The sequence below is a fragment of the Euprymna scolopes genome, chromosome 25, assembly GCF_053919585.1.
Source record: "Euprymna scolopes isolate OS-2025 chromosome 25, ASM5391958v1, whole genome shotgun sequence".
In the NCBI taxonomy this organism is placed as follows: Eukaryota; Metazoa; Mollusca; class Cephalopoda; order Sepiida; family Sepiolidae; genus Euprymna; species Euprymna scolopes.
In genome coordinates, this window is record NC_136506.1 from 85,167,600 (window position 1) to 85,180,276 (window position 12,677).

Sequence of the window (12,677 nt, forward strand, 5' to 3'; positions counted from 1 at the left end):
AAAAAAAATGACCTGGACGTGTTTTATACTCTTTTCCTCATTAATTTTGCTTTTTAGTGAAACTGGTTCCCCCAGACCTCCTTTTTTAAATCATTTTCTGAACAAAAAGAAAAACCACCACAGTATTTTCACACACATTTCCAATTTTTTTTTTTTTTTTAAATATTTTTCACGTTTCACGTAAAAGCTCCACAGGTTGGATTAAAGACTTTGGCCCACGGGCTGTAGTTTGGAAATCCCTGAGCTATGATATTATTATATATATGAAATCTATTGTAAACGACTATACAATCAACGATCTACATGGTGTTGCCCGGGATGTAGTGAAGACGTTCTAATTTTTAATTTTATTGTCTTCTCTCCTTCTCCTCCAATGTGCAATATTTCTGACAGAGGAGAAAAATTACTGTTTTCTGGATCGACTATTGTTCTGATTTTCAATACTCTCATAGAATTCCTCATCATTCAACAGTCATCTTTTTATCTTATTAACCCTTAACCTTGAGTAGTTTTTAGCCTTGATAAATTCTTATTCATTAGTAAAAAAAAGTTACTTGTGAAATCAGTTGATGTGGTTCTCAGGCAGCTTGAGAAGCAGGTGGCGCATGTTGGCACCAATACTGAATTCTAACTAAAACTCTATGTTATGCAATTTCACATTTATGAATTAATATTCGATCCCGGGTAACGTCGGACACGGGTCCTGCTAGTTTTAAATAAACTTCTATGCTATACATTTTATTTGGAAACCAATTTACTAACTAAAATATTTTACGAATATTTTTTATACAGGCTGGCCCACTTACAAGTAGCCCAGAAATGTAGAGAGGGGGAACATTCTTTTATTGTTTAAATTACCTGCAGTGTTATCAAGTATGTTAGAAGTACTCCCCGTTGACATCTATGCGTTTCTGGTACGTTTAACAACGCTTGGAAATACTGCCTGTAGATCTTCTTTCATGATTTTCCTGTTAGCGTTGGTAATGTTCTCCTTTAGTTGGTCTAGATTGTGAGGATTATTTGCATAAACTTTTTGTTTTAAAGTCCCGAAAGATAAAAATCACATCATGACATGTCCAGGGAACGTGGTGGCCATAACCCTTTGCTTATTGTTTTCTCTTCCCTAAACATGTCATGAACTCATGTCAGTGATATGTGAGACGTGTGGCATGTAGCGCCATCTTGTTGGAAAAAGAATTACATTTTGTCTTGTGGTGTCAGTTGGTCGTTAAGAGAAAGATTAGAATGTTCGGGTTACTTTTAAGTAGGCCGCTTGATCTGAAAAAAAAAATGATTAGAGAAAAATTAGACAGATCGGGCTACTTTTAAGTAAGCCACCCTGTAGTTAAGTCAATCTTTGATATTCGATCCCAGGCAACGGCGGGATACGAATCTGGCTAGTTTTAGATAAAACTTTATACTATACAATCAGTTTGATAAACTTTTTGAATCGTTTTTTTTTTTTTTTTACTGTATTCCATAATCTTTTTTTTTTTTTTTTTTTACTGTATTTCGAGATTCATTAACAAAGCCTTCATTTCTAGGAATGTATTTAACTCCGGATGAAAGCTGTGAAGCCAGACACGGAGTGGGTTACCGATATCGAGCCTATTCAGAATTAGTAAGTACCGTTTGTCTTTTAGAAGATTGCTAAAAATAAAACTTTTCCAAGGAAAATACGAAATGCTGTCTGTGTAAGAGAGAAAGAATGAAAGATTTAAACTATAATAAAACTATTAAATGAACTTGAATGATGGCACCACCCACTCGAAAACTGTGCCAACTCCTATTTCTTTATATCTGCAGATGTGCCCAAGAAACGATGCAAACTCACTATATATGAGAAGCCTTGACTGTCATTTGGGCGGTCGGGTTTCAATCCTGGCTTGAGGCAGTTGCCTGTCTAGCCGCACTGATGAGCTGTGAAACAGCGAAACAGTACTGTGTGTGGATGACTATATATATATATATATATATATATATTTCAGAGGAAACATAATTTAATTTAAATCAAAAATCAAAAAGATCAAAGAAAACAACAAAAAAACGGGCAGGTGGAATTATTAAAATTTCCTTAAGGCCTTATCGTCTGACCCTCTAAGAGGAAACGTCAGAATGATAAATTAAAAACTAAGAATCGAATGAGGAAAGAAGGGAATTTGGTTTCAGTTGGAAGAACAGTGAAAGAAAAAAAAAAGAAAAAATTTAAAAAAAAATCAAAAAAAAAATCTCACTGTTCAGGTGGTTTTAAATCAATGAATATCTCCAACTGATGTTTCAGAATCTTTTGTCTACACAGGCTAGATTCTGAAACATCAGTTGGAGATATTCATTGATTTAAAACCACCTGAACAGTGAGATTTTTTTTTTTTTTTTTTTTTCACTGTTCTTCCAACTGAAACCAAAATTCCCTTCTTCCCTCATTCGTTTCTTAGTTTTTAATTTATCATTCTGACGTTTCCTCTTAGAGGGTCAGACGATAAGGCCTTAAGGAAATTTTAATAATTCCACCTGCCCGTTTTTTTTTTGTTTTCTTTGGTATTTAAATTAAATTATGTTTCCTCTGAAATTTCTCCTTCCATTTTGCTGTACCAAAAATCTACTTATATATATATATATATATATATATATATATATATATATATATATATATTGGATTAAATACGCTTCCAGATACCAAAGTGAAAATTTCTACATCTTGGCGCATTTTTATTACTATTATTATTATTAGGTTATATTTTAGGCTGTACCTAAACACACACACACACACATATATATACACATGTATGCGTGTGTTTGTTAGGTACAACCCAAAAAATATAACCTAATAATAATAATAATAATAATAATACACCCCCATCACGTATCCCCTCCCATTGTTTCATCACCGCCCCCCACAAAAAAAAAGAAAAGTGATACCAAAGAGCTGAGAAGGGTCAAGGGGGATGGAAAGACCGAGGAGAGAGCGCTGACCAGACCTCCACTGGACAAGCGCGAAGAGAACTGGGACCTTGGGGAGGCTTAGTGCCACTCAAATTCCAGTATAGACCAATGGTAAGAGGCTATTGCAATGACGCAAATTTATTTGCAAATGCTATCGAAGGAGGTGGAGAGAATAGGACGTCTGGGGAGACTTGTTGTCACTCAGCTTCTAGAGAACACCACAGGTTTGCAATCAGATCTTTTGTTGACTTGTGTGAAAGCTCCATGTGAGCCAATAATAATAATAATAATAATAATAATAAGGAAAATTAAGGAAAATGTTAGGGTGAAAACCAGATAAAAATTTACCTGCTTTCAATAAGAGAGAGAGGAGAGAGAGAGAGAGAGAGAGAGAGAGAGAGGGGGGGGGTGTATCGTTTCTGAGTTTACGATCATATGAGGTGAGAGCATGAGAGTAATCGCATGACAATAGCACTCTCTAGTGTCGAAACAATTGTATGTAAGGGAGATAACTCCGATTCCAAAACAAAGATTAAAGTTTATTCTTCCTTTTTCAATTTTATTTACTTTTTTTTTTTTTTTTATGTTTTATCAGAATCCGTGTATGTATCATGCTTGCGTTTACATGGGGACTGGACCAGAGTACGGAACGATGAAAGTGCACCGATATGGACTGGCTGGTCTCTACTGCGGTCAAAATAAGGTGAGAACAAACAGGCCCTTTGCTGTACCACATCTATGTATTTTTGGGTGTTTATTAATCCTGTTTTTTTTTTTTAATGGAAATCGCCCCAGATAAAGCATAAACTTATTTGATGTAAGCAGCTAACAAAAACGAAAAATGATTATCACAAAAACAGGGAGTCACCATTTATCAAGGCCCAAAAGCCACTTGAGAATAAGGATTAAAAAGGGATTACTTTAAGGAAATCGCTCCAGACAAGGCATGAGGCCACTTGATGTAAAGCGGTAAAACCAAAATACTACTTCAAGGATAAAAACTATCCAACGATAAGTGTGAGATTGAATAGATTTCGAACCAGAAAACAGTAATTCTTCCCCCTTTGTCAGAATGTAAGAACTTAAAGAACCAAATAAGGGAGGTAAGAATAAGAACCTTAGACTCGAAAAGACCAAAGCTATAGGTAGGAGGAAAACAGTCAGCAGGAAGAGAGTTCTACAAGCTTACAGTTCTTGGAAAGAAGCTACTGGAATAGGATGCAATGAGGCATCAAAGCATCGAAATTGACATAGACTTCGTAATTTTATATTACAGAGCCTACTTTTGTATAAGCAATATCGACTGAAGAGGTCTTTAGTTACTTGTAACTGGTTGACTGAAACATGTTCATGAATGTGTAGTGACAGGTAAATGCTTATGAAAAACAAATAAAAACTATATCTTGCTCTACTTGAGTATTGAGCATTCTTATATGAACCTCGTTAAAAATTCATTGGTTGCTTCACCTCTTGAAAATATTACCTGGAATAATTGCTAGATAAATTTTACTTAAAAGACACTAATCTGAACACTCTCTCTCTCTCTCTCTCTCTCTCTCTCTCTATCTCTCTCTCTTTCTCTCTCTCTCTCTCTATATATATATATATATAATTATTTTCACAATCAAATGATGTCGAAGCTCACAAGAGCCATGAAACCAACAAATTGGAATTCCAAGACTCGAATTTCGCCCTCATTTGGGCTCATCAGTTAGATATATCCGAACTCAGGATTTAAAACCCAAGCTCTACTAATAGGCTCAGGTCTTGAATTCCGACGTATGTTAACTTACTAGTTATATATCATAGATGAATGTTTTTTTGTTTCTGTTACAGATATGTTTGTTATCTCTGCATTGTGTGGAAATCAGCAGTTTGAATTTAAAAGCGCCGGTAATTATTCAGGCAGGAGGTTGGGGTGAATGGGGTCCTTGGTCGAATTGCATCCCGTCCTGCGGTAAAGGGGTCAGATATCGAGAACGTCCTTGTACTAATCCTAAGTAAGTACTAACTTTTTTTCACAATAAATCATCTTTGTATTGTTTAAAAACGACTGGTCAAGCAAATAATACAACAGATAGTCAGATTATAATCTTGGAAAAAGGGGGAAAACGAAAAAGAGCCTTTCACCTAATAGGTATCACAGTCTGTCAATCTCCAGCCCCTAGCCCATCACCACAGTGCTGCATGTCTGTGTTTATTGTACAAGCATCTCCACAAATTGTGTTCTGATATCCTTACTGCATGTGTGCCCTCTCAACGAAAACATCTCCAAGCAACCTGACTAGCAGCAAAATTTTGCCCCTTCACTGTAATGATCGCTAGAAGAGGGAAGGTCACAGAGCAGTGCCAGGAGGATCAAATAATTGCAATTTTTTTTCTTGGCTCTTTTTTTATGGGTCTTTTTTTTCCATTTTCACCCCAAACAAGGCACAGTGCCACTTTGATCTATGAGGCTACTATTGGGGACATAAGTTACAGGGACATTATGTAGGGAGTTGAGCAGCAAGATGTCTGTTCATATTACACTTGAACTTCTGCATGTCAGTACAGTTGGGAAAGCAGGAACACAGAAAGGAGTTCCAAAGTCTAACTCATTATTTTTTAAAGAAAAAAAAAAGATAAAATATAATTTTTAATTTCATTTATAAAACTCATTTTTTTAAAAGAAAAAAGAGGTAGAATATAATTTTTAAATTCATTTATAATACTCATCATTTTTAAAGAGAAAAAAAACGATAAAACATAATTTTTAATTTCGTTAATGAAACACATTATTTTTTTTAAAGAAAAAAAGAGATGAAATATGATTTTTAATTCCATTTATAAAACTAACTATTTTTTCAGAGAAAAAATAGATAAAATATAATATTTGATTTTATTTATAAAATTAACTATTTTTTTTTTAGAAAAAAAGATAAAATATAATTTTTAATTTCATTTATAAAATTCACTATTTTTAAGAGGAAAAAATAGATAAAATACAATTTTTAATTTCATTTAAAAAATTTATTTTTTTAAAAGAAAAAAAGAGATAAAATATAATTTTAAATATCATTTATAAAACTCATTATTTTTTTAAAAGAAAAAGAAAAGATGAAATATAATTTTTAATTTCATTTATAAAACTCACTATTTTTTAAGAGAGAAAAAAGACGAAATATAATTTTTTATTTCATTTAAAAAAACACTGGTTTTTAAGATAAAAAAAGAGATAAACATAATTTTAATTTTATTTATAAAACTCATTATTTTTAAAAGAAAAAAATGATGAAATACAAATTTTCATTTCATTTATAAAATTTTAAGAGAAAAAAAAAGAGGTAAAATATAATTTTTAATTTCATTTATAAAAATCATTATTTTTTAAAAGAAAAAAAGAAATGAAATATAATTTTTAATTTCATTTATAAAACTCACTAGCTTTTAAAAGAAAAAAGATAAAATATAATTTTTAATTTCATTTATAAAACTCACTATTTTTAAAAGAAAAAAATGTAAAATATAATTTTTAATTTCATTTATAAAACTCATTATTATTTAAGGAAAAAAAGAGATAAACTATAATTTTTAATTTCATTTATAAAACTCACTATTTTTAAGAAAAAAAAAAGAGATAAAATGTAATTTATATTTTTATTTATAAAACTCAGAATTTTCGAAAAATAGTGAATTTCCTAAATGAAATTAAAAATAGTGAGTTTCATAAATGAAATTAAAAATGATATTTTATCTCTTTTTTTTAGAGATAAAATATAATTTTTAATTTCATTTATGAAACTCACTATTTTTAAGAAAAAAAGAGATAAAATCTAATTTTAATTTTATTTATAAAACTCAAATTTTTTCTAGAGAGAAAAAAAGAGATAAAATATAATTTTTAATTTCATTTATAAAACTGAATATTTTTTAAAAGAAAAAAAAAGATAAAATATAATTTTTAATCTAATTTATAAAGCTCAGTATCTTTTTAATAGAAAAATAAAATAAAATATTAATTGTACTTTCATTTATAATATTTGCTATTTTTAAGAGAAAAAAAGATGATATTAATTTCAATTTAACTGACGTCTCATAAGCAGCTGTGCTGCATTGATGACATGTAGTAATAGCAGTATTGATGTGTGTGTTGATTCTGTTTCTCTCCCGACTGTATGTAATAGGCTACATACCGTAATACTTGTGTAGAAGTTGATGTGTTTTTTAAGACCAAAAATTGTGTCATTTTAGGTATTACGTGTGTATAAGTCGACTAGATTCTATACAAGTTAAATAGCCCGTCTTATGGCGCCTTCTTGCACCGATAATTTCCTTTTTGTGTTTTTTTTTTCGTAAGACATATTATAAGTTGTTTCTCGGCATCCACGTGCAATAATATGTGCATGTATATATAATGTATAATACCCATGTATCTTCACCCTGTACACAAGTCTGCACAAGATGTCTGTTCTACCAAAAGATATGTGTTAAATTAACCAATTTGATTAGGTTAGCTGGGAGTTATTCAGCTAATTCATTCAGAATGCAGCGATTGGCTAAATTACAAGAAGAGGTTCACTAATTAAGATTTGGATAAGATTAAATCAGCAGCGAGGTGACACTATTCTTCAATAACGAACTTGTGAATACTTCTGTCCTTTTCAGGACAAAAGCCGTCCTTTTCAGGATAATTTCTCTTTCAAGTCGTGGCTACTTCTCTCTAAAAGTTCTAATACTGATGTCCATGTATCAGATACATATATATTCGTGTGTTCAACTTTTGGCCTTCGTGACAATATCAAAGTGTAGTATCTGTTCCGGCAGATACTGCAAGCAAAGACCATATGTGGGGTCAACCCCACATATAAGACCTTGGTCAATGTAGGGGCAACCCTTCATACCAATTGTCACTATCCAGCTCCCCTACTCCCGGGGGAGTTGGTCCCCATTTCCCCTTCACTCCTCACTTTAAAAATCGGCCTTGTTCCTAATTTGTCAGTGGGGGAGCAAATAAATACCTCAAGTGTAGTATCTGTTCTTCAGATGCTGCACTTCAATTTCTTGTTCTCTGTCAGTGGAGGAGAAATCCTTCACGACTGAGACAATTTTTATTTTTGTTTCTTTTCTCCACATTAAAAAACAACCCTGGTGTCTAACTCTGTCCCATGGGGAGGCATTGTAAATAGGAACTAAATGCATCTTTACAGCTAAAACGTTGAATTAGCAAAGCAGCAAAGAACATTAATTACCCCCCCAATTGTTCAGTAAATTATCTTATAGCATGTCTTTCTTGCATTTTAAGACCAAAAATTGTGTCATTTTATATATTACTGTGTATAAGTCGACTAGATTCTAGACAAGTTAAATAGTCCGTCTTATGGCTCTTTTGTTGCCAGGGATTTAGCTTTTAATGGCTATATTTGGAGTTATTTTGAGGGGAAAATAAATAATAATAATAATAATAATAATATATAATTATAAAACTTAAATGACCTTGTAACGAGTATTATAACCTAACATCCGGTTTACGACTTCCGGCTGCGCATATGTACATAAACATAAACCCATAACAGCGTAAACAAATAAACACAAATTGCTATTTTGCAGAATTTGACCTGCGCACTGAAATATTAACGTTATTATTTAGAAATTATTATTTAGCATGGGCAGGGTGAGGATGTTTTACAACTATTCTGTATTACAAGTATACTGTCGCAATTTTCTTACAAATAAATCAACTTTGACCCGTTGACAACGTATTGTTTTACTGTGTACGTTTTTGCGTTTAAATTATCTAAATTATTGTTAATACTTTCTGCAAATTTTACATCGTTAAGAGCATTTTACAACGTAAAAGTTGTGTAAGTTTTCAGCATCCCAGTTGTGGGTTTTTTTTTTTTTTTTTCGCGTTTAAATTAAACGATATATCAAAATTTGAATAGTGCACATTTACCTATAAGTATGGCAAACCACTTATAATTCTATGGCTGTAAGTTTTAAAAAAAAAAAAAAAAAAAAAAACAATTATAAACATAACGACTCATAGAAATCTATTTATATTCTTTTTTTCATTTTAATATACTTTCATAGAAATGTTTCTGTTATGTCACAAAAAAAAATATTTTCTTTACGTCACAAGTGTCACGCTCATACATTAATGACATAGCTAATATAACATATTGACCCAAAGGATCACGTGTAGTCTAGTATATATATATATATATATATATATCGTGTATACAGAATGACCCAAAAAACAGAGGACATTCAATTGTTTTTCTGAGCATTTTACAGTCAACGAAGAAAAAAAAGGCCAAAGAAAGACCCTAGTGTTTTGATGTGATGTTTTGGATATAATAAACTAGTTATGACCAAAGTTTCATTTCATTCGGATAAAACACTAAGAAACGGCCTGATTAGAGGTGAGGCCCGTTTTTTTTTTTGGGGGGGGGTCACCATATATATATATATATGTATAGCGTATATATATATAGCGTATATATATATCGTATATATATATATATATATATATATATATATCGTGTATGTATATCATGTGTATATATCGTGTATATATATCCTGTATATATATCGTGTATATATATCCTGTATATATATCGTGTATATATATCGTTTTTACATATATATATATATATATATATATATATATAGTAGCATTTCAGCCCGGCGTTGCCCGGGTGTTTTGATGTCTATGTTGAGCAAAAAAAAAAAAAATGTGGTAGTAGGAAGGCAGGCTCGAACCCGTACCGCAAAGGAGGAAAAGAACGGGGTAAAACCTAACGTCGATGCTATTACGACTACCGCCAAACCGAAAGCGACATTTTTTAAAATTTAGGCTAGACAATCTAAAGGAAAGCATAACTTTAAAAAATATCGGCGAAAAAAGTAGAAAGGTGCCTAGTTGAAGGGGAAGATATTAATGTTTTTAGCCAATTTTTCGATATTTGTCGTATGAAAGGTCGAACTTTAAAATGATACTGACTTTTGTAAAATCCGTCGCTCTATTGAAAGTTTAAGGCAGACATGCAAACAGACATACATATATACATTTATATATTGGTAACTAAAAATTTTCGACCCAAACTGATGCTTACCCTATCTCTGAATACCCTTTATGTCAAATTTCAAATATTTAGACCAGAAATTTTCTGAGTAATTTGGAAGAGACCGCAGAGGTCAATTTTTTTAAACTTTGACCCCTATTATGACCCCTTAAAATTTATTGTTTTGGGCTCCAATCAAGTTATTAAGTTAGATCCATATTCAAGGAACCTATATCTAAAATTTCAAGTGCGTAGACCCAAAATTGTCGGAGGAGTTTGGTAGAGTTCTCAAAGGCCAAATTGTTGAACTTTGACCCCTTAGTCGCCAAATTTCTGTCAAAAACCGATCACATCGATTTTCCTAAATCTCAGTAGCCTGTATATCAAATTTCGAGTCTGTAGACTAAAATTGACAGAGTTATTGCGTAGGGAAATGTACACAGACACATACACACACACAGACACGTTCACTTTTATATATATATAGATAGATATATCGTGGATATATATATATATATACACAGATACCAGGATAAGAATTCATCTAGTCTAGTAGAGGTTCAAGCTAAGTTGACTGACTGTTGACTAATACCGCTACGCCAGCTGTTGGTTTCATCAGCTGCTGCTGCTGCTAATGTCAACTTGTCTCGTTGTGAACTTCTTTGAGACAACAATGAACTTATGAATACCTCTGTCCTTTTTTTTTTATATAGGCATCACCACTTATCAAGGCCAAGAGGCCACTCGGGGATAAGGGTTAAAGAGCGTACAGTAGACAATTGGACAATATAGTAATCGTTAGTAATGGAAATTCGGTAAATTTTTTAACGTTAGACTTGAAGACAACCATGTTGTAGTCAGCTGGAAAGCAGGAAAACAGAAGACAATTCCATAGACGTTCAGTTCTAAGAAAGAAGCTTTGCACATGGAATCTACGTTTAGGTTTAGGCACAGATAGAGAGTTGGGGAAATTAGTGATAGTGTTTTCTGCTAAACGGGTGTTTCTTGTGAAAGTTTTTCAGAGTAAATTCTGTCCATTTCAGGATAATTATTCTCTTTCAGGTTGTGTTTGTTATGCCTGAAAGTTGTGCCCATGAGTTAACCTAGGTAATATCATACATTATTGAATGTAGGGCTGTCATAACAGAATATTCTTATCATTGTTTTTACTCTCGAGTATATATCCGACACAGTTAGACAGAGTTAATCAACCGAGAACCCCATCACTCTATATAAAAGCATATAAGATATCAACGGATACACACTCGAGAGTCAAAGCAATGAAAAGAATATGCTGTTGTCCCAGCCCTCGTAATGACTGATCTCTTTGTCAAGTATACTTCTTTTTCTTTCTTTCTTTTTTTTCTTTTTTTTTTTTTGTTGTCCATTTAGGCCTCTAAATTCTCCTCCCTGCCCTGGTCATAGGTACATGTCCGCGTCATGTGAAGGACAGGTAAATATACATTTTAGTAATTTCAAAAATTAACCTTTTTTCTTTTTTTTTTTTTTTACAAAAAGCAGAATAAAATAGGAATGTTATAAATGAATAAATTCTCGAGAATAGTATTTACAAAATCAACATCTATACTGATGATCTCTGTGTGTTAGTATCGTTTGCCAGGGAGAGTGACTTGGTGTATGCCTGTTGTGGGGGACGTTTCTGCAAGGCCTGTTACGTCCTAGAAACAGCAACCAGCTCTCTGGGTATTAAGCTATAAACGCATCCCCTTTTAGATTTTCGTGCTGGGTGTTCTGTTGAGCTCTTGGCATCATATTTCGCTAGGATGAGTGATGATCTTGTTTTCTTCTTTTTTTTATATTTAGTAATGTGTGCTTGAGTGAAAAGATGCTGCCTAAATATACCAATTTCAAATATATATATAGTTATCGCTAGACGTCGCATCTCTAATATGTTACCTAGCATCTTATCTCCTTTCCTGATGAGAAGCATTAGACTTCGAAATACCTAGGTATAAACAGTTTACTTATCCAATAACCTTAACTAATGAAACACCCATATTGAATAAATTTTATTAATCGTCCTAACATTAATATATATTTATATATATATATATATATATATATATATATATATATATATATATATAGTAATTTATAAAATATATATGGCGATTAAGCTACACTGAATATTCCGCGTTTCATCCACTCTAGAACTCTTCAGGTCTATGCGCGAATTCTGTGGTTGAAGCCTGAAGAGTCCTAGAGTGGATGAAACGCAGAATATTCAGTGTAGCTTAATTGCCATATATATTTTATAAATTACTAATTAGCTTTACCTACGTATTGAGCACTTTTGAAGTAAATACTTTTAAGTTTACGCATAAATCTATACTTTCGTATATTAATTTTTTGTGAGTAAATTAAATAGTTATATATATATATGTGTGTGTGTGTGTGTGTGTGTGTGTGTGTGTGTGTGTGTGTGTGTGTGTGTTTCTGTAGAAATATATTTTCCCATAATATATATCAATCCTTATTTAAAAAGCTCAATGTAATTACAGAGCAATATAGAGAATAAATGACAAAAAGTTATATTCCAAAATTCATGATGTTGACAATCTTATAATTTATTCCTTTAATTCAGTTGACTTATACAATTGTTGACACTATCTGTTTTGTAGCGCAAAATCAATCACTTAATTATTATATCAATTAGTGAATCTATTTTCC

At 32.1% G+C, this 12,677-nt stretch overlaps 1 protein-coding gene across 1 annotated transcript in view; it reads left to right on the forward strand.

Annotated features, from left to right (window-relative positions):
* LOC145247473 (A disintegrin and metalloproteinase with thrombospondin motifs 1-like) overlaps window positions 1-12,677 on the forward strand; it is a 126,002-nt gene that overhangs the window by 61,553 nt on the left and 51,772 nt on the right. Inside the window, exons 12-15 of the mRNA XM_080109271.1 lie at window positions 1,545-1,621; window positions 3,539-3,646; window positions 4,780-4,943; window positions 11,379-11,439. Coding sequence (XP_079965397.1) covers window positions 1,545-1,621; window positions 3,539-3,646; window positions 4,780-4,943; window positions 11,379-11,439 — 410 coding nt within the window. The remainder of the gene's footprint in view (window positions 1-1,544; window positions 1,622-3,538; window positions 3,647-4,779; window positions 4,944-11,378; window positions 11,440-12,677) is intronic.